The sequence below is a fragment of the Populus euphratica genome, unplaced genomic scaffold (assembly GCF_000495115.2).
Source record: "Populus euphratica unplaced genomic scaffold, PopEup_1.0 scaffold111.1, whole genome shotgun sequence".
NCBI classification, from domain to species: Eukaryota; Viridiplantae; Streptophyta; class Magnoliopsida; order Malpighiales; family Salicaceae; genus Populus; species Populus euphratica.
This window is the reverse complement of record NW_011499877.1, coordinates 447,971-469,868: the sequence shown is the minus strand read 5'-3', so window position 1 is coordinate 469,868 and position 21,898 is coordinate 447,971. Positions and strand designations below refer to the sequence as shown.

Genomic DNA, 21,898 nt, shown 5'->3' with positions numbered 1-21,898 from the left:
TCATCCATACAGCTTGCCATTGAACAAGTATTGGCTCATTACTTTCAACAAGTGTTCTTCTGCTACTTACGAGGTTACACCCAAAGACATTATGCATGGCTTACCTTCAAGATTCCAAGGAAAGTTCTTAACTGACATCTTAGGAATAAGCTTTCACCTTTTGTTTTCCACCAAATTGTCGAATTCATATCAGATTAGTTTGCCTGGAAACAAGAAGAGATGTTAACTAACTGCTTATGAAAGATAAATAATTTGACGCGGTGATGAACAAAAAACCAACCTTTCTAGAGTAAGGAGAAACATTAGATAGTCACTTCAGTTTATTTTGGAAGGTCTCGTATCCTTCCCACCGCTGCCGCTGCTGTTATTTATTCATTTTAGTTTCCAATCTCAAGAGATTTTATAGCAAATCTTAATTTGCTCTGTCAAATGTATTGTGCCAATTTTACAAGAAGTCCCCTAATCACTACAAAAATCTCATTCATTCTGTGGATGGGATCCAATTTAAGAATTCAACACAACAAATTCCATATTTTGCAACTTCATAACAGTCTGCCTTCTGGCTAGGTGCACAGCCTTGATTATTTCTTTCTTCCAACATTCATAAATGAACAAAAAACTGTGGCCGAACACTTCGAACTGAAATTGCACTACTTCTAAATGTTTCCTTTGATTCATGCTTCTTGGAACAGGTGGGCGCTCTGCTTTATGTTCGAGTTGTGAAGGCAAGTCCTGGAAAATAATGCTGAGCTCACCAACATGTCCAGTTCTTGAGGCACTTGGCAAGAAGCTCTCCTTTGAGATAGCAGTTGGCTTAAATGGCCGTGTTTGGGTATGACTTTTTTGTACAGTATTATGATATTGATTTCCCATTTTTTTCTTCCACTCACTTTTCATTCATTCTTCTCTCACTCTCGCGTCCTCCCCTGCTTTAGGCAGGTTTGCCTACTTTCATGTCCGCAAGACTGCTCTGTTTTGCATGTGTTGAAAAGTCCTACTTCTATTACTATAACCTTTTGTTTTTCGTGTTTGAATATAGGTGAAAGCTGATTCTCCATCAACAGTTATTATTGTGTCAATGCAATTATCATGTCGGAGTCTTTGAGTGGGGCACAGCAGAAAATTATAGCAGAGAAATTACTTCAGAAAATTCAGGTAAATTCATGGCATTTATGATTCAACCCCCTACACTTAGTCCTGTCATCCTTGCTTTCTTTTTTGCTTTTTCAATCATATTTTCTGAACTTCAGTAACTGCAGAAGACTGCAAACGTTGTTTCTTGGATCCACCATGGTCATTAATTGGAAGGGGCAGGGTCATGTACGCAGAAGTTTGAAGACACCGACTGTCACCAGCTCATAGTTTTGGAGGACTATAATGGCAATTACTTCTTGAATGTACATTACAGCTACTTTTGAAGCCTTATTTTCCCATTTACTTTGGGTTTAGAAGATGATTAAGCTGAAGATTCTAATTGAATCTCTCCAAGTGCTTCTATCAGCCAGCATTTGTAATTGTGGATATGCTGAGGCATTGAATCTTATTGAAACTGGTTAATTATTTTGAGCCGGTAATGTGTAAGTAATTTGTCAAGAATCATGAACACATACTTCCTTGCATTATTTATCTTGTCTTGGGGAACCTCCACTAGATAATCCAAGTTCTCATCGAGTCCATTTGTGACCACAACGCCAGTTGGTATTAGCTGTGTTGCAACAGGAGGATTTCCAAGACATGACTCATGAGAAATAAGAGTCGGTTCATTCGGCAGTCAAAACACGATGAGGTGTAGGTAACATATGCCTCCTCCTCTTCGCTATCCTGCAGTCTGGGACTCCAAAGACAAAGAACTGGACAAGATGAAAGCAGTGTTATTAAACCCAGCCCGGCCCGGTGGGTTGACCCGGGACCCAATCGACCCGGGACCTAGAAATAGTGTTCCAGAGCTGACAACGGGAGTACATAAGCAAACATAAGTGGATGGAGTGTGGGTTTTGGCTTTTTATAGCAGCGCCTTCAGAGCAGTGTTATTAAATCCGGCCCGGCCCGGCGGGTTGACCCGGGACCCAATCAACCCGAGACCTAGAGCGGTCCAGGCAATACAAAAGACCGGTGCAAGGAAAAAACCGGCCAAACCCGGGTGACTCGGCCTGACCCAGGTGAGACCCGGCCTATATATACTAACTTATCTCAGGAAAGCTGGGAAAGTAAAAGAAAAGCTAAATTTTTACCCTAATTTCTTTCTTTACAGTTCGAACAATCAAATTATATTTTTCTATTTGTATCTTTTATTGATCGCTCCGCCGGATTTCTTTGTTATTTTCTTCTAATATTGTAGCCCCTCTCGTTACTGGATCTTGTCATTGTCTTGTAAAAGCTGCAATCTACACCAGTTGCCCGAAACAAAAGAGAAGCCAGATTTCACTGTTATAAGCCAGGTTCTTCATCTTTTTACAATATTACAGCTGTTAAATTGAGTTAATTGTTACAGAGAAAGATTATTAAACTAATATTATTACTGCCTATTATTTGCACTTAATTCTTCATTGTTTTGATTTGATTTATTTTATTTAAATCATAAACTTAGCTTTCAAACATGAATGCACGTGAATGTTGGCAGTAGATTAATTGACTTAATTAATTCTTTATCATTTAATTTCATAAATGAATTATTCTAAGTATGTTTTGTGGCTGAAAGTATATGCTAATTATTTGTCTTTCATGATTCTTAAGACTTGAGAGAGTAAGCCAGAGCCAGCACAGTAAGCTCTTATTTCTCTGTAAAACAGTTGTGCTCACTATTTCTCATTCATGCAGCGGAAGATGTTGATTTATGGATTCTAATGCAAAATGGAGTTAAAATGTTGATTTATGGATTCTAATGCAAACTAGAGTTTGAATGTTGTCACCTTATATTAATTATGTTAAATTATATATCTCTAGAATAACTTGTTATTTTATTATTTTTATCTTTAAATTATGTTAAATGTTTGTTTATTTGAAGATAAATGCACATTCTAATCTATTGATGCTAATTAATTATGATACTTTATATGTTAATGTGATATTTATTTTATTAATTATGCTAGCATATATATTAATGTGATATTTTATGTCAAAAAAACCATATTAATGTGTTTTTGTTCTTGATACGGGTTGACCCGGGTCAACCCACAAGACCCGTGACCCGGTTAGTTTACCGGGTCAACTACCGGGTCGGGTCTGATAACTATGGATGAAAGGAGATCTATGGACGATAACTTTTATCGTTGGTTGTGTAGTTTGTTTGTGGTAAAAGGAAGCTCTTTGTTGGTTCATCAAGACAAGATAAATAATGATTACCTTAAGAGGACTAACCCCATCACCAAAAAATAAAATAAAAAATCCATTATATTAATATTAATGCTGATCTTTTACACGGTATTAGAAATACCTTTTTATGTTATTAGTGATGTCAGATAAATAATAGAGTTGTAAAATAATTTTATATTTTATTTTGTATATAATATTAATATTAAAAATAATTCTTTTATAATATTAATATCAATTGAAATATATTTAATTTGTAGAAGATTCTCTTACATATACGAATATAAAAAAAAATTACTCTAAGCTTTTAGCATCTCATATTAAATGTTTTAAGAATAATCTCAAGACCTAACATGAGGTTCATAAAAACTATAAATTATATATTTTGATATAGAATGATTCTAAACCCAATGATGTAGGCCCAAACATAGTTGGTCTTAGCGCATAGTTAAACATAAAAGAATTGAGTTTGTCATCTTGCCAAACTGATAAGTTTTTGGGCTTAACGTGCAGTCGAGCCTAATAGAGTTGAGTTTGATATCTTTCCAGATTCACAAGTATTTATAGAAGCATGTAGCTGAGTTCAAAAATATTGAGTCTAATGTCTTACTAGACTCATGAGTACTTGAGTTTCACACTTATATGAGCCTAATAGAGTTAGGTGTGATATTTTTTTAGACATATAGGTGTTTAGGCTTGGCACTTAGATGAACTTAAGGATATTGGGTCTAATATCTTACCAGACTCATGAGTATTAGGTCTCAACACATAGCTAAATCTACTGGTGTTGAGGCTAGTGTATTGCCAGATCCATAAACGTTTGTGTTTAGTGTATTATTTAATTTAAGGGTGTTGAATATGCTATTTTATCAAACCCATGAGTGTTTGGACTCAGTGCGTAGCTAAGCGTATTAGTGTTGAGGCTGATGTATTGTTAAATCCACAAACATCTATGTTTAGCACATGATTGGATTTAAGGGTGTTGAGTTTGATATTTATTAGACCCACCGATATTTGAGCTTAACATGTAATTAAGTCTAAGAGTTTTATATCCCCACTTTATCCTTAATTTTTTTTATTTATGGGCCTTTAAGGAAAGTGAGTTATGTATAAAATATGTTGATTTATCACTTTTAATTACTCTCAATTTGAATAATATTTTTTGAATTGAGATCCTCTCATGTTTTCTTATATAATGGCTTGTTATATTTATTGGATATGAGTAATTGTGCTACAAAAGTAATAATAACTTAACTTTTATTATTTTATCTTTTTATCTAATTTAAAATATTGAATTCAAAACTGATAATGACATAACTACTTAATTTTCAACATATATACATATTTTCCATATTATTATAATACTACTCTAAAACAATTTTTTGTTTTTTATGGTGTTTTAGTATTTGTATAAACAATAAAACACTTAAATATGTTTTTTAATTGCTTTAGCATGCGATACACCATAGACGATGCAAGTTCAAGTGCGTGGGGACGCAAGTATTTTATGTTTGTAATAAAAAACTTATCACCTGTCATTTTTTTTTTCTCACAAAAATAAAAGACAAATGTTCTCTGGACCGTTAATAAAAAAACAAAGTAGGGTCAAGTGGATGGGTTATTTAAATACTATTATAATTTTGTACTCGATTCACTTACCTTTTAATTTTCATATATTTTTTAAATATTATTATAAATTGTTATTTGAATTTTAATAATTTTTTTCAATTATTATATATTTTATATAATAATAATAATAATAATAATAATTTTTCATGAAAATTAGATTGAAATCCATTTTTTTATTGAGATTTTTAAATAGATTTTGACAATAATTTTATCACATTTACATTTTTTTTGCTCTCAATCACATAAAATATATGAACATATTTTTTCTATATTTTTTTATAAACTTGATTTAACAATCATAAAATTTATCTGGATGTATTTTTCAATAGAAACAATGATTCCATTTAAAACATTGCATGTACTAAAATAGACAAGAGATACTTTAATAGAAAAAAATATCTTGATATTTTTTTAAATAGATTTTATTTTCGAGTTTAACGACAATAATAAATAACTTCATGAAACTTTATATATATATATATATATATATTTTACATATAGAAAAATTTTCCCATGCCCCCCACCCTATGCGACGTAGCATGAATATATAAACTATAGCAGATTGTAATGATCTATTAAAGAGTTGTGATTAGAACTTTTAGTTGTTTGGATATATTCCATGTCTATTACTTATAATATTTATCTCCTATTCTTAAGGAGATAAACTTGTACAAGAGACTATAAAGAAGCCCTTTGTTCTTGTATTTAGAAGTATGAATGAAAATGTGAAATAGATTCCACAATTTATATGGTATCAAAGCAGATTTTCTAAAAATCCCTGCAAATCAATTGAATCACATTACCCCTCAATACAATGACTACCAAATCATTCTCTCCTATTATATATGTCAAAATTGAAAACTCAAGTTTCAATGCTGGTATAATACTCATCGAAATCGATTATGACACGTGATCCCAAATCATCGAAATGCAAATTGTTGGTCATAAGAAACTCGACTATATTATTGGTGATTCACCTCAACCTGATACAAAAGACTCTTCTTACTTCAAGTGGTATGCCAAAAATAAAAAAAATTAAAGGCTAGTTACTCACATTAATGACCTTAAAGATTATAAAGAGGTATCTTCGCCTACGTACTGCTCATGAAATTTGACATGCTCTTACTAAAGCATTCTATGATTGATCAGATGAAACACAAATCTTTGCTCTTAATTAGCATGCCTTCTCTATTCGTCAATCTGGTTGTTCTCTTTTTATATATTATGGAGAGCTAGTTGAAATATTTCAAGAACTTGATTAATGTGACAAAGTCAAAATAAGGGATCCTGAAGATATTATTATGTATAAAGCAGCAGTTGAAAAATTAACGATATATGTATATATATTCATTATGAAGCAAATTGTCAAATCCTTCTAATCAGTGACCTTACTACTTCTGATTCTATGACCATGTTAGCTCGTCGAAACACACCACCTATCTGACGAACTTACTCTAGTTCCATGGTGACATCTCGTAGCTTTGATATTGGAAACAAACAATTTGGCTCATCTAGATACTATACTCATCGTGGAGACACTAAACACATTAAAAGCCGCTGCTATGACTTGATTGGATATCCTGAATGGTGGGATCCTTTTAAGGCTCCAAAAAGTAAAAGCAAGAATGCACTTGCAACATCATCTGTCTTCACCATCATAGCTGAAATGTCTTCACCTAATACTAATGCTACTACATTACACATCTTCTTAGAATCACCAGGTAAGCTGTTTGATAATCCCATACCTATTGGATATTATGCATGAATTATTAATTCTGGATCAACTAATCATATGTCCTTTGATACTTCTTCCTCTGTCTTTAAATTGAAACCATTTAAGAAATATGTTGTGTCTACAACAAATGGAACTAAAGCCACAATTGTTGGAAAAGGTTCATTTTCTTTAAATAAAGTAAATTTAGACTTTATTCTTATAGTTCATTCCTTTAATTTCAATTTGATATCTATCTCATAAATTATAACTTTTTTGAATTGTGTCATGATTTTTTAGCCTGATCATTATGTTTTCAAGGACATCAAGATAAGGAAGATGATTGGTTGTGGTATTAAAAAGGGGAAGCTCTATTATCTTGATCTCACATCATCTAGCACAAGTGCATTAGCTCAGTTATTATTAGTTACTAATTCAACATCGACGTCTAATATTTGGTTGTGACACAAGTGATTTGGACATATTTCATTTGGATATTTAATTTTTTTTCTAAATTATTTTTAAACGCATCTCCACCATTGTTTATATTGAAACCTATGAATTGGTAAAGAGCCACCATGTTCTTTTTCCACTAGGTTTGAATAAAAGTCCATTGCCATTTACACTTATACACTTTGTTGTATGGGGGCTGTAAAAGTTCCAACTTTGAATAGATCATGTTGGTTTGTCTCCTTTATTGATGATCATAGTCGGATGACTTAGGTATATTTGATGAAAACACAGCAGGTTGTATGCTTACTCTTTAAACAATTTTATTCAATGGTTGCTACTTAATATAAAACTTCAATTCAGGTCCTTTGCATTGATAATGGTGGGGAGTTTATCAGTCATGAGATGAAGTAATTTTTACATAGTCAGGGCATAATCCATCAAACTACATGCCCCTATACCCATCAACAAAATGATATTGCAGAAATAAAAAATAGACATCTCCTAGAAATGATTTGAGCCACACTAATTGAAGCTAATATGCCATTTCATTATTGGGGCGAATCACTTACAATTGCTTTGTATATAATAAACCATATTCCATCCCACAGCTTAGACTTCCATACACCACTTGATACATCAAACCAAAGTTTATCCTCACCACTCACACCAAACTTGCCCTCAAAAGTCTTTGGTTGCACTATTTTTGTACATGTACCAAAACATACCCATCATAAACTTCAACCATGTACTCTCTAATATGTCTTTGTTGGTTATGGTTTTTATCAGAAAGGGTATCGGTGTTTCCATCCACCAATTTATAAATTTTTTGTCACCATGGATGCATAATTTCATGAACACCAAATGTACTTTCCTGCAATAATAACTACAAATCAGGGGGAGGAAAGTCTTAAATTGCAGTCTCTTAGCCATCAAATTGAGAACATAAGTCACACTTTAACAACTTGAACCACCTGAACAGGAACTAGTAGAACCATAACATATGGATGAAACAATTGAGCCAACAACACTTGAGCTTCAACCACCAACAATACTTGAGCTTTAACAGTATAATCATCCAAATATAGTTGAACTAAATGTATCACAACAATAATTTTCTCCACTTGATGCTTCCATTCCTTATGAGTCAACTGATGAATTATAGATAAATCCTGAACCTCCACTCTGAATACTTCTTAACCGTATCATAAGAGGAATTCTTAGAGTTAGTTATGAACTTATTCGTACTTCTACTCCTAAATACCCACTACATAATTATGTATCTTACCATAGGTTATCAAAGGCATATGAATCATTTACAAATCAATTGTCTACAATGCTTGTTCCTAATATTGTATAGGAAGCTATAAAGGATTCTAGATGGAAAAATACAATGAATAAAGAAATGAAATCTCTCCAAAGAAATGCAACATATGAGGTGATTGACTAACCTACAGGAAAGAAACCTGTGGGATGTTGAAGGATTTTTTTTAGTCAAATATAAAGTTGATGGTGATATTGAAAGGTTTAAAGAACGACTTGTGGTTAAGGGATTTAGTCAAACTACGAGATTGATTATGTTGAAATTTTTGCACTAGTGACTAAAATAAACACAATCCATATTCTTTTGTCATTAGCTACAAATTTTGACTGGCCACTACATCAATTTGATGTAAAGAATGTATTCCTACACAGGAATCTCCAAGAAGAAGTGTACAAGGAGTTGCCTCCAGGATGTTAATTACAGGTTAAATGAAGCAAACAAGTTTGTAAATTGCAAAAATCATTGTATGGTTTAAAGCAATCACCAAGAGCTTGATTTGATAGATTTACAAACTCATTTGGATATCAACAAAGTAGTTCTGTTCATCTCTCTTCATAAAGCATAAGGAAAGGAAGCTCACAATATTGATTATATATGTTGATGATATAATTGTAATAGGAAATTACTCTATTAAAAAGGAAGCCATGTAAACTTATCTCTCTCATGAATTTGAAATTAAAGATCTCAAATTTTTAAAGTACTTTCTAGGAATCGAGATCTTGAGATCTAGACATGGTATGCTCTTGTCACAATGAAAATACATAATTGATTTGCTTAATGAAGTTGGCAAACTAACATGTAAATCAAGTGACACACCTGCTGTTGAAAATGTCAAGTTGAGTGCACTTTCAAATCAGATTCCTGTAAATAAAAAACAATATCAGAGGCTGGTAGGATGATTGATATATGTTGCAAATACAAGACCCGACTTAGCATACTCATTTAGTGTTGTTAGCCAATTTATACACTCTCCTAATAAAGAACATATAAAGGCAGTACTACATATCTTACAACATTTGAAGTCTTCTCCAGGTAAGTGAATTATGTTCACTAAGGGAGATATATTAAATATTGAAGGTTATACAGATGCAGATTGGGCTGAATTAATTGACAATAAGCATTCAACAACAGGATACTTAATATTTTTTAGGGGGAATCTAGTTACATGGTGAAGTAAAAAACATGGAGTTGTCACTAGATCTAGTGCAGAAGTAGAGTACAAAGGTATGACTAAAGGTGTATGTGAGCTGTTATGGATTAAAAATTCATTGTAGGAACTTAAGATTTCACCAACATTTCCTATGAAATTATATTGTGATAACAAGGCTGCATGTGACAGAGCTTACAATCCTGTTCAACATGACTGAACAAAGCATGTGGAGATTGACAGACATTTTATTAAAGAACAACTAGAAGCAAAGATAATTAAAGTTCCTCATGTTTGATCTCAAGATCAACTTGATGACATTCTCACTAAGACAATATCAAGTAAAGCCTTTCACCAAGTGTTAGACAAGTTAGGCATATAAAATATCTATGCACCAATTTGAGGGGATTGTAATCATCTCAAATTGTAATTATATAACAGATTGTAATCATCTCAGATTATAATTATCTTCTAAAGAGTTGTGATTAAAATTCTTAGTTGTTTGGTTATATTCCATGTCTATTATAACCATATTTATCTCTTATTCTTCAGGAGATAAACTTGTACAAAAGACTATAAAAAACAAACTTGTACAAAAGACTACAAAGAAGCTCTCTGTTCTTGTATTTAGAAGTATGAATGAAAACGTGAAATAGATTGCTTAATTCTATACAAACTAGTACAAGACTAATACAAGTGCTTGTAGTGCTCGTTTGATAATCACCAATTTGATTGTGGTTTTGGCTTTAATTGTAACTGAGACTTTTAATTGTTTGGTAATACTTTAAAAACTAATATCACAACCCCTTCCATGTGTTATTTTCACAGGCCATAATTTGTAGTGTTTCAAAAGCCATATCCAAAGGTACATGTCATAATTTTCCCAAACAGATTCTCAATACACCTTATCCAAATCTAATTCATCAAAACCAATAAATGTCAGCAACATAATCGAGTTTTTGTGGAACTCATATTTAATTTTTTTAAGAAATAACGTGATTAAAAAAATATTTTAAAAAATAACACAATTTAGAGAGTTGTAGGTGATATATGTGATTCACAAGTCATATGTTACTCTCTTTAAATTATGAAATAGCTGGGAAAAATCTAATTTAAGAAGAAAGGAGAGAGAAAAAATAAAGGAAAAAAATCTTAGAGACATTTAGAAGTTTTATGACGACACTACATGTATCACTAAAAAGATCTTAACAAGACGAATCCAATAACAATAAGAAATGTCAATAATGAAGACCAAAATAGGTCACACAAGCTTCTTAAAAGTGACAAGACATACTTGTTTTATGTTGTTAAATTCATCTCATCAAGATTTTTTTTGTTTTTTGTGGTATTATCATAAGAGTTTTGATATACTTTCATGACTTTTCTCTCTCTTCCTCTCCTTAATATAAATTTGTATATACCATTTTATAATTCTAAAAAAGTTCTATGTGATGCTTCCTACTTGAATTGTATGCATCGTACATGACTCCTTCTACTATATTAATTTCTCAAATGTTTTATGGAATGTATTATTTCTTTAATTTTTTTTTCTTGAGTGTGCTAAAGTAAACCGAACCCAGCTCGTTTAAACTAACAAATGTCGGCAGTATAATCATAAAAAAAATGACTAAGAAAAGTACTAGCTGGATGTAGCCACCGTGGTAATTTTCAGTTTGTGAGAGGGCTGGAGAATCTTTGGTAGCCCGACAATTGAAAAGTAACGTACATTTATAATTTTTGTCGCTTATGTAACCAACAAAAGCCTATTTTCTTCCTCTGGGCCAGCCAGATCACCATTGTTATATTGTTGTAATGAACTTTGTCATTTCTCATGACTCATTATTTCCACTGCTTCAAAAACTTGCTTAAACCTCAATAATTTGTGGGGAAGGGGAAGGAATCGTAGCCCCACCCAATCATACACTCTATCAATGACTTCCTTTTCTTGCATATCCTCCATATATATAAACTATAAAATATTGGGGCGCACTACTACGGGTTTCAAAATTTCTTTCTAGCAACCTCTCTTCAAAAAGGGTTTATTAATAATTATAAATATCTTCATATCTACAATAAAACGTCATTTCGCTGCAACAACAATGGAAGGAGTTGGGAGTAGAGAATATAGAAAAGGGCTGTGGACAGTGGAGGAAGATAGAATCTTGATGGATTACGTAAAGGTGCATGGCAAAGGAAAGTGGAATCGGGCAGCAGAAGTCACAGGTTAGCATTTCTTTTTTACCTTTCCATGTAGAAGGGATTGATGTTAGTTTTAGAGCCCGTGGTGTTTTTTTATCAGCTAAAAGATTTGAATGCTGTGTTTTAGGCCTCAAGAGAGGTGGCAAAAGCTGCAGGTTAAGATGGATGAATTATCTTAGCCCTAGTGTTAAGCGCGGGGCTTTCTCAGAGGAAGAGGATGACCTTATCATCCGGCTCCATAAGCTTCTTGGCAATAGGTTTCTCTTCATCTCGTATTCACGTTATATAATTTTGAGTTAGCAGGCATCTTATTCTTTTTTCCTAGATATAACATAATAATTAAGTCTTAAAAAATGCGTGGTAAATTTTAATAAATTGATTATTTGATTAATTTATTAATAAAGTTGGTGAATGTACATGATTGATCGTCACTGAGGAGACAATGATACTATTGTTTCTTAATGATACTATCATCAGCAACTCTTTTGTACTCGTTAAACTTAGAGCTAGTTTCTGGGCTTCGTTGTTTGTTATTGAATATACCAAACGTATGTTCTTATAATCTCAATTATTTTTTTTAGGTGGTCTCTAATTGCTGGTCGGATTCCAGGAAGAACAGATAATCAAGTGAAGAATCATTGGAACACTCATTTGAGCATAAAACTAGGGGTTAAGAAGGGAAAATCTAAAATTAGCTCATCTAAATTCTCCAAAAAAATAGAGGCGAATTTCTATACTAAATTAAGTTCAAATGAGAGGTTAATTCCTAGTAATAAGACTAATGTGATAGAACATAGTCATGAAAAGGAAACAGAAATCACTAGCACGCAAGAGCCAATATTGACGAGTGATTGCTATGAGAATTTCTGGCTTTTTAATGATGATTCATATCTACATACTCCTAGTTTAATGGAACTTTTAGACCAGTCTCTTGAAACTTTTATGGCATGACTTGTAAATTAAGCGCCATTTTGTATCTCAACATTTTTTTTAATGAATAATTACTTTCCTTTTGTTTTTGTTTTCTTTTTGCCTGTAAATTAACATGTGCACGCACGTGTTCACAAATGTGATATCCTTAAATGTGGCTCAGGATTTTCAGCAAATCATTCCAATATTTATATACTTTCAACAAACATACAAATGTAAAAGTGAATGCAACCCTTTTTTTTAGCTACCCATCATAGTATTTGATTATTGTCCTGATATAGAACATATAAAATCAATATCATAACTTGATTTTGAATTTATTTTTTTCAAGATTTTCCATTAAAAAACAAAAAAATCAAAGAAATATGTTTTTGATGTATTTTGGTTGTTCACACGTCTATTTTGTGATTTTCAATTAATTTTCTCTTATTGATATTTGTTTTTTTAAAATTAAATTCAAGAAAATCCAAAAAAAGAAAAAAGAGAGAGATAATAAAGGTGATAAGTGGGAGAAGTTATTGTTTTTATATGGAGAAGAAAGCTAATATGCCCCTCCCCGTACAAAATCCCAGGCAAAGAAAATAGATATTTTATCAAACTAGCATAGTTTGACAAAAAATTATGTGAAATAATGTATTTTTGACTCAATCATAATTGAAAAATATGATTTTATTTGTCGCATTCTTTCAAGCGGGACACGGTGTCGTGACAATCCTCGATTGATTTCAGGGTTTTTGTTTTGATTCGTGAATAAAGAAGTCTCTACCTAATATTATAGTAACTAGAAATCTTAACTTGTCTTTCAGATATTCCAAGGCAAGGAACTAGTTGTATAAAAAGAAGTTATTAATACCCCTAGTACGCTCTATAATTGCTATGGTGTTGGTGTTCTTTTAATTAGTTTTTCTAGGATAGGTTTGCTATGATGAATGATTTGGGTTAAAAGTCTAAAAGCAATAATGCTTGGCTAATATAGATCATACCTTTAATTATGTCTACAAAGTTTCAAAGGAAACCAATACAAATCTCTTGAAACCTATGTTTGATTCAGACTAAATTTATTAAGATAGAAATCCAAGGAGATTCAATGTGCTTTAAAAGCACATTTTTTCTTTGGTATTTCAATTGTTTGCAACTCGTAAATCGTAAGAAGGAGGAACAAAAATTTAGAAATCTAAGGAAATTCAGAGTGTTTCATACTTTCCTAAGGAAATTCAGAGTGCTTTAAAAGCCTCATTTTGCCTCAGTGTTTCATACTCGTAAACTGTGGAGTCAAAAATTGAAATATTCTTAATTATAATCAAGGCTTCTTTCAAAGCTGTATGATGACATATTATTCTTAGAAAATTATTTTGGATATTTACCACTAAAGGTTTTTTTATTCAAATATTAACAGTAAATAATAACAAATTATTCCCAATAATATTTTAGATATTCATCCCTTTGAGATTTTTTTATCCAAACATTAATAGTGAATACTAGATGATTTCTTCAAAAAATAAGATTTTTATATTTTTTAAAATATTAGCCAATACCCTTTAGAGTTTTACAAACATGTTGTAAAATCCAGAAATACAAGAAAATAATTTTTGTGTTTAAAAAATCCATGTAAAAATATATTTTTTAAAACTTCTAATATTTTTTTATATATAAAAAAACATTCAGAACATATTAGGATATTGATCATATAACAATATTTTTTTATATATAAAAAAACATTCAAAACACATGAGAATATTAATCATACAATACATAAAAAAACATTTTTTATATTTTCTTTATAAAAAATACAAACATCACATTTAACCATAATTGAAGTCAACAATCTATATATTAGTGAAATTCTTAAGGTTTTAATAAATTAATGATTAAATTCTAAAAAATATATAAAAATATATTTTTATATTTTTTATAGAAATACAACATGATTTTATTTATTCTTGATATATTTGATTATATACAAATTAAAACACTTTCTTTCTTTTTTTATTTTTTTTTAACATTTACAAGAAAAACACATTTTTTTATGATGTTTTTCTGCAGCACTCACATTTACATATTACCAATCACCAAAATTTAAAATAAAACAAATAATACATCTTACAAATAAAATTACATGATAGCTCCTAAAACTCCTGGGAACTACTGGGAAAGGTTCTAGACCACAAAACAGTGGCGGTGTGTCTGATACACTCGTCACTGCCACTGACGGCGCGTGGGTTCATGGGCGGCCAGCAAAAAAACGACAGGGGAGATCTGCAATGGATTCCTCCCTTCTTCATTGTGCTGCCGGCGATGGCTTTCACTGTGACCTGCAACAAGGAAAAAAAACACAGGCAGTTGATTTTAAATCATTCCTTTCCTTTTCAAATATGCTTTTGATCTTTCCTTTTTTTAGATTTGTTTCTTCTATAGATCTCTCTTTTTCTTTGTTTCACCTTCTTCTTTGTTTCAGGTGGCCAGGGGAAAGGAGGAATGACCGAAAAGGGGGCATCGCTGCTGGGGAAAGGAACAATAGTGAATGGCCTTGCTGTTGCTTGTTTGTGGCTGTTACTGTTGAGGAGACCGAAAGGGAAGAAAACGCTACTGGTGGTTTTGTTTCGGGTTATGAGACAAAGAGATCGAGGAAGATGGAGAGCCGGTCGTGGTTGGCGGGTCTTTTTGGTCTTGGTGAGCTAAGAGAGGAAAGGTTGGTGTTGTGGTAGGGTTGTTCGGGTGACTGGGTTCTGTAGGGGAAGGAGAGGTGAGGGAGGAGATCAAGTTTTGGCTGGCTGAGAGAGAAGATTGCTGATCTATGGTCGACTGAAGGGGGAAACCGAGAATTCTCAAAGACCAAAGCAGGGGTTTCTCTGGTTTGGTTAAAAGGAGGAGATCCCGTGAGGGAGAGTAAGCCAGATGAAGGAGAGGGGCTAGTCTCCGTGTTAGAAAAAATCAAAGGCCAAGGGTCGGGGCACGACTGGTTTTGGACGGAAAAAAATATTACATTTAAGTTTTCTTTTTTGATTGCCCTAAATTTCTCGCTTTTAAATTTTTCTGTGTAAATTTTCTCCCCCCACCATGCATATGGCTAGATGTTCATTAATATAAAAAAATTTATATATGTTCTATGTAAGAAAATATTACAATAATTATTGCAAAAATTACTTTTTATAACTAGCACCAACAAATATATGATATTTTTTTATTGCAATAATTATTTTTTATAATTAACACGAATCAAATTATATTTATGATATTTTATATTATAGTAATTATATATGATTTAGTGATTATCTACTTGATATATTGCTACTTTAATCCTGATATTCTATGTTATTGTCACATGTAAATCTTTAGTTTCTTTTTTATTTTTTATAAAAAAAATTATCCAAACATGAGTTAAAAATTGGGTAGCAATATTATTAACAATCATTAATGATAATAATAATTGTAAACAACAATGATTTTCAAAACATGATTTTATTAACAATCATTAATGGTAATAACGGTTGTAAACAACCATGATTTTCATCAATATTTTACTAAACAATTGCTATTATCATTTGTAGTCGTTTAGAGTCGTTAAGCAACCGTAATTAAGAACAATAGTTTTGCCCCAAACTTAGTTTCAATGTTGAACTAAGTTTAAAGCACAACAACTAAAAGCCGAACAAGACCTATAAATTAGCAAAAACCTGAGATGCATAATTCAAAGTGTAATATTTTAATATTATTTTTATTTGTTAATTATAATGTCAAATTAATACTTGTGTTTTTTAAACATTATTTTTATTTTTTTTAATTTTTATGTTGTTAATGAATGATTTGAAATTTTAAACAAATTGTTCACATGTTCATATGATTTTTAATGATATTAAATCATGCTTATATAAATAAAGTATGAAAATGCATAATATACAAGACAACTTTAAAATCAACATGACAATCTGTAAAAACAATATCACAAAACTACTAATAATAAAAATAACTCTTAACTAGAAAAATAACACAACAATAAAAGTTCATAGGTTTGAAAAATAACACAACAATAAAAGTTCATAGGCCTGCAACTTTTATAGGAGTCTAAGATTTAAAAAGGTTATTTTCAAGTTCAAATTATAGCAACAACAAAGAAGTCTGAATCTGTCCTATAGTTTGCGTAGTGTTCAGTGTTTGACCTATATCTGGAGTTTTAAAAGTCCAAATGAACTCTACTTTTTTTCTTTTGGAAATCTGAGATAATTTCCTACAACTTTCATGTTTTTAAGTGGTTCTAATTCTGACGTTATCAATGATGTTTTAGGCAGATAAGAGAACATAAGAATTGTCACCAAGTCAAGAGTTGGTCACCCACTCATCAATTAGTCATTAAATCAATAGTTCCCAATATTAACCTATAAAAAGAGTCATTTCTCATGCATTTAGACATCTTGATCTCCAGATCATGCTCTTGCTTTCTCTCTTTGTATTATTGTAATATTTATGTTTTGCTTTTATGAATATCAAGTTTATGTCTTTCATTTCATTTTTTTTACTTAGTTAACTTTTATCTTATTTATGTTCTTATTTTTTTTATTTTTCTTTCTTTCATTATGTTTAGTTAAGTTTATTATGTCAAAATGAAAAGGCGATACTAATGGTGTAAGAATAAGTATAATGTAAACTTAACATGGACTTTAACATTTGATACTAACATGTTTTATATTTGTTATCTTATTAACTCTTTAATACTTTGCTTATTAAATGACTAATCTAGATTTATGTTGTATAACACTTGGTACAACAAATGCTTAGCACTTTCATAGCACAAACTATATGGTATAACCGACACCTTTGCTATGAAAGGAATTTGATTTGTTCTTAACATAAGTTATAATCATGAATACCTTACAATATTTACAAATATTAGCATTATTCGAATAAGATAACTAATGTAATCATGTTAATAATTTATAATCTGATTGGAACCTTCTTTATGTGTGGTTTCCATTTGAGTAATAAGAGTTTATACTATACTTGTTTGAAATACCATTAGTGGATCCTCTAACCTTGACATTTGTTGTTATCATTGTTTAATCATTACGTTGATCTTCCATCTCAAAATTCTCATCAACTTCTTCTATTATTATTATAATTACTACTACTACTACTACTACTACTACTACTACTAGTACTACTATTACTATTACATTATTATTAGTCTTAGTATTACTATAATCATCATCATCATCATCCTTGTTATTGTTGTTATAGTATTGCTGTTATTTATAATTTATATAATTAACCTACCTGTGGTTTGATCCCGGTCTTGTTGAATTATTTATTACTTCAACACTCCTGCACTTTGGAGAAGACATTAATCTTTTGGTTATATCAATTATTATAAGAGGAACTTGATTTGTTGTCAACATAAGTTAGCATCATGAATACTTGATAAAATTTGTAAGTATGGTGTTACGTAAATAAAATAACTAATATGTTCATGTTGATAATTTATAAAGAGTTTATATTATACTTATCTTTACATTATTAGTGGATCCTCTAATCTTGATATTTGTTTTTATCATTTTATAATCTTCACATTAATATTACATTTCAAAGTCCTCTTTAACTCATTATCACCACCACCATCATGATTATTGTTGTTGTTGTTATTTATAATTTATATAGTTAACTTCCCTATTGTTCAACCTCAATCTTGCTGGGTTATTTATTACTTTGATATTTCTGCACCTAGGATAAAATATCAACTTTTTGATCGTGTCATAAGTCTGACAGTGAATTGGTCACGTCACTATACAGATATCCTAATTTGAATCCCTTAGTAAGTTTGTCGGTAAAATCGTCTGTAAAAACTTCGATGTCATCAACCACCTTTTTTTTCTTCCAAATTCTATCTATAATTTTGTTGGTATATACCAACTGAATTGTAGATGGAATAGTGACTATCGGTAATTGTCATTGCAATTTAGTGATAGAATTATTGCATCTGTAATTCTATTGGTTTTAAGTGAATTTATGATAGTAAAAAGGTTTTTACTAGAGTTAACTTAAATAGTTCAACACACATCTATACTATGGTGTCTTTAAAGAGAATGTTGATAGCACTTTCATCATCTACCAATACTTGTGTACCTTATTATTGGACATGAATATAGTAAATAACAAGGCATTCTTATGGAGGAAAGTCATTCCTTTCCTATCATCTAGAGTAAATATAATAAGTTCATGACAAAGGTTTAAGAGTCACACAAACAAAATCCATTTTTCATAACTTTTTTGTCTCCTACTATAATCTCTTCCTATGAATTTTCTATTAGGATTATGTTAATATTTAGTAATGAATTATAAATAGTATCAGCCTTTTCTCTTTGCTTTTCATCCTCTACTCATTTCCTAACAAATTATTAGAGATATCCTTTGACAATTACTCATTTCCTAACAAATTATTAGAGATACCTTTTGACAATGAGTCTCTTTATCTTTTCTTTTTTTTTGTAGACATAAAGTTCCTTTATATCATATCTCTTATCTTTGTGGAAAAGATAATTTTTAGATTGTGATTACCAATATCTTCTTTCATTAGTGATGGATATTATATAAACTATTTCATTTTAATATCTACTAACACTTTAGTGCTGATGGTGTTTAAAAAAGTTGTCATCAACTTAAGGTATTTAAGCTTATCTTGCACTAGTCTCGTTGGGTTACTTCTGAATGTCTAAAAGTCATGAAGAGTTAACCAATATTTTGAAAATTCTCCTATTTTTTTTTTATAAAAATATGGATGCTTTTATCTTGCCTCATTTATTTTTTCTACCCATATATGGCTTTTTATAACTTTATTTTAATTTGAGGAAAGTTCTTGTTATAACCCAATTCTGGGTTATTCCCTAATTTTGATCCATATTTTGATAAATTTTTAGAAAAAAATCCAAAAAATAGAGAAAAATAATGAAAATCCAAAAAAATACATTTTTAAATATATTTGCATCATTTTAAAATCAAAGATATTTGGAACGCGTTCAACTTTTAACGTGTTATTTTTAAAATCATTGATTTTCCTCATTGAGTAGATGTTGATATTGCTTGTTTAAAAAAAAATTACAAAAAATAAAATAAAAATTAAAATTTACAAAAAAATAAAATTGAGGGACCAATTTTGAAATCCAAGTAACACATTTTGCCTGTAAATAGCAATTTTTAACACAAAGAAAAAGGGGGGGCAATTTTAACAAAAAAAGAAGGAAAAACCCTAAACCTAAATTTCTTCTCCTTCATCCAAAGTCGCCGCCCCCCTCTCTGCTTGAATTTTCTCCCTCAAACAGCAGCCCCTCAGCCATCTCTCTTCCTTCACCCTATCGGACCCAGCCAATAAAAAAGGGCCATCGTCCATATTCATTTCCCCCCCTCAGACCGACCTCAATTGTTTCCCCATTTTCCTTCACATTTTCCCTTCCTCGTTTTCAATTTTTTTCCCTTTTTACTTCGGACCATTCCTCTCATAGCCTCCCTTTCAACTACTCCCTCTGCTCTTTGCAGCTCCTGTAGAAACTAGAGTCGTTCCCCTTCGCTCTCTCTTCTTGCCGGCGGCCATCATAGGCTGCTACCACCAACAAGGGTGAGGACTATCCAGCAGCAGCGCTGTTCTTCTCCTCTCTCAGCCGACCCATCGGCCTCCCTCTACGGGTCAGCGAACAGACCCAACCACTACATCCAGTCAGACCCACATATCTTCCCCCTTCCACCAGCAGCAGGCCAGGGTCTCCCTCATCAGCACAGACGCGACAAAGCTTCCCCAGTGGTGGCTGGACAGCAACCTCTTTGTCTCCTTCAACCAGCATCGCCGACCGGTCAACTGCCTCCCCTCTCCACCGCAGCTCCAACAGTCACAAGCGACACCCACGACACTCGAAGCAGAGGAGAAGGACATGAAGACCGGAGAAAGAAGAAAATGAAGCAAATAAGGACGGAATGCAGAGGAAAACAGATCTGAAAAATTAACTAAAACCAACTGTTTTTTGTGCGTTTTTCTTGTTGTTGCAGGTGACGGTGACCTTCATCGCCGGTGTAGGAAGACAGAGAAGAGGAAGACGACCCTGATCCACCGATTCTGCCACCTTCAGCAGCGACGGCGCGTGGAGCAACCACCTAGAAGGACTTCTCAGAACTATTATGAAGTTTTGAGAGGTTATTTTGTAATTTTTAAACTGTTTAATGTAATTTTTGTTTAGTTTGAATTCTTATTTTTATTTTGTAAATATGAAAAAAAAAATAAAAAGAAGAAAAAGAAAAGAAAAGAAAAATAGAGGGAAAGTGCATGTGTGTGCTTGTATTTATCTTATGAATGCTTCTTTTTATTTATGATAAATTGCAGAGAATAAAGAAGGATTTATTATTTTGATTGGATCACGGTGTAGAAGTATAAATTTGTACGGAAATTGTATTTCTAAAATCTGATGAAAAGAAAAAATATTTTAAAACTTTTTTAAGATATCAAGTTCATGAAGCAGTTTATCTCAGGTAGGGTGCGTTAGGGGTGTTAATACCTTCTCTAATCACAACCGGTTCTTTACTCGTGAATCTCTGACAAGACTAATATAACCGGGTTTCCTATTAACCTTCAATTAAATACTAGGTGACGATTCCTAAAGAATCCAACAAGATCAAATCAAACATAATAAAGAAAAAAAAATCACCAGAACGAACGCCGCGCGTGGATTGCGCGTGGATTTTTTGACGTGCGACAGTTTTAATGTAATTTTTGTTTAGTTTGAATTTTTATTTATATTTTGTAAATATGAAAAAAAAACAGAAAGAAGAAAAAGAAAAGAAAAGAAAAATACAGGGAAAGTGCATGTGTGTACTTGTATTTATCTTATGAATGTTTCTTTTTATTTATGATAAATTGCAAAGAATAAAGAAGGATTTACTATTTTGATTGGATCATAGAAGTATAAACTTGTATGGAAGTTGTATTTCTAAAATCTGATGAAAAGAAAAAATATTTTAAATTTTTTTTAACACATTAAGTCCATGAAGTAGCTTATTTCAGGTAGGGTGTGTTAGGGGTGTTAATCCCTTCTCTAACTACAACCGGTTCCTTACCCGCGAATCTTTGACAATACCATTATAACCGGGTTTTCTAGTAATCTTCAATTAAATATTAGGTAACGACTCCTAAAGAATCCAACAAGATCAAATCAAACATAACAAAGAG

At 31.6% G+C, this 21,898-nt stretch overlaps 2 protein-coding genes and 1 long non-coding RNA gene across 5 annotated transcripts in view; all 3 read left to right on the top strand.

Annotated features, from left to right (window-relative positions):
• Position 1: 1 nt before the first annotated feature.
• LOC105128548 (uncharacterized) lies at positions 2-1,605 on the top strand. The gene is made up of 3 exons (XR_842879.1): positions 2-832; positions 1,040-1,155; positions 1,251-1,605. It is a non-coding gene; the product is annotated as an uncharacterized LOC105128548 (long non-coding RNA).
• A 9,959-nt stretch (positions 1,606-11,564) lies between these two features.
• LOC105128551 (transcription factor WER-like) overlaps positions 11,565-21,898 on the top strand; it is a 29,995-nt gene continuing 19,661 nt past the window's right edge. Inside the window, exons 1-3 of one of the 3 annotated variants that reach the window (XM_011030274.1) lie at positions 11,565-11,793; positions 11,897-12,026; positions 12,351-12,546. In XM_011030274.1, the coding sequence (XP_011028576.1) occupies positions 11,670-11,793; positions 11,897-12,026; positions 12,351-12,546 (450 nt within the window). In that variant the 5' untranslated portion in view covers positions 11,565-11,669. Of the gene's footprint in view, positions 12,027-12,350; positions 12,547-21,898 lie in introns of all 3 variants that reach the window. The other 2 variants (XM_011030272.1, XM_011030271.1) reach the window with 2 other exon arrangements.
• LOC105128549 (uncharacterized) lies at positions 14,720-15,761 on the top strand. Its single transcript, XM_011030270.1, has 2 exons — positions 14,720-15,035; positions 15,155-15,761. Exons 1-2 carry the CDS (start codon positions 14,923-14,925, stop codon positions 15,402-15,404), a joined length of 363 nt encoding a protein of 120 aa, XP_011028572.1. The 5' UTR covers positions 14,720-14,922; the 3' UTR covers positions 15,405-15,761.

Bases quoted from the DNA above. Each gene is read 5' to 3' on its own strand.
- LOC105128549 (XM_011030270.1), top strand. From the start codon at position 14,923: ATGGGCGGCCAGCAAAAAAACGACAGGGGAGATCTGCAATGGATTCCT. The intron at 15,036-15,154 runs GCAGTTGATTTT...TCTTTGTTTCAG, and splicing joins AACAAGGAAAAAAAACACAG to GTGGCCAGGGGAAAGGAGGA.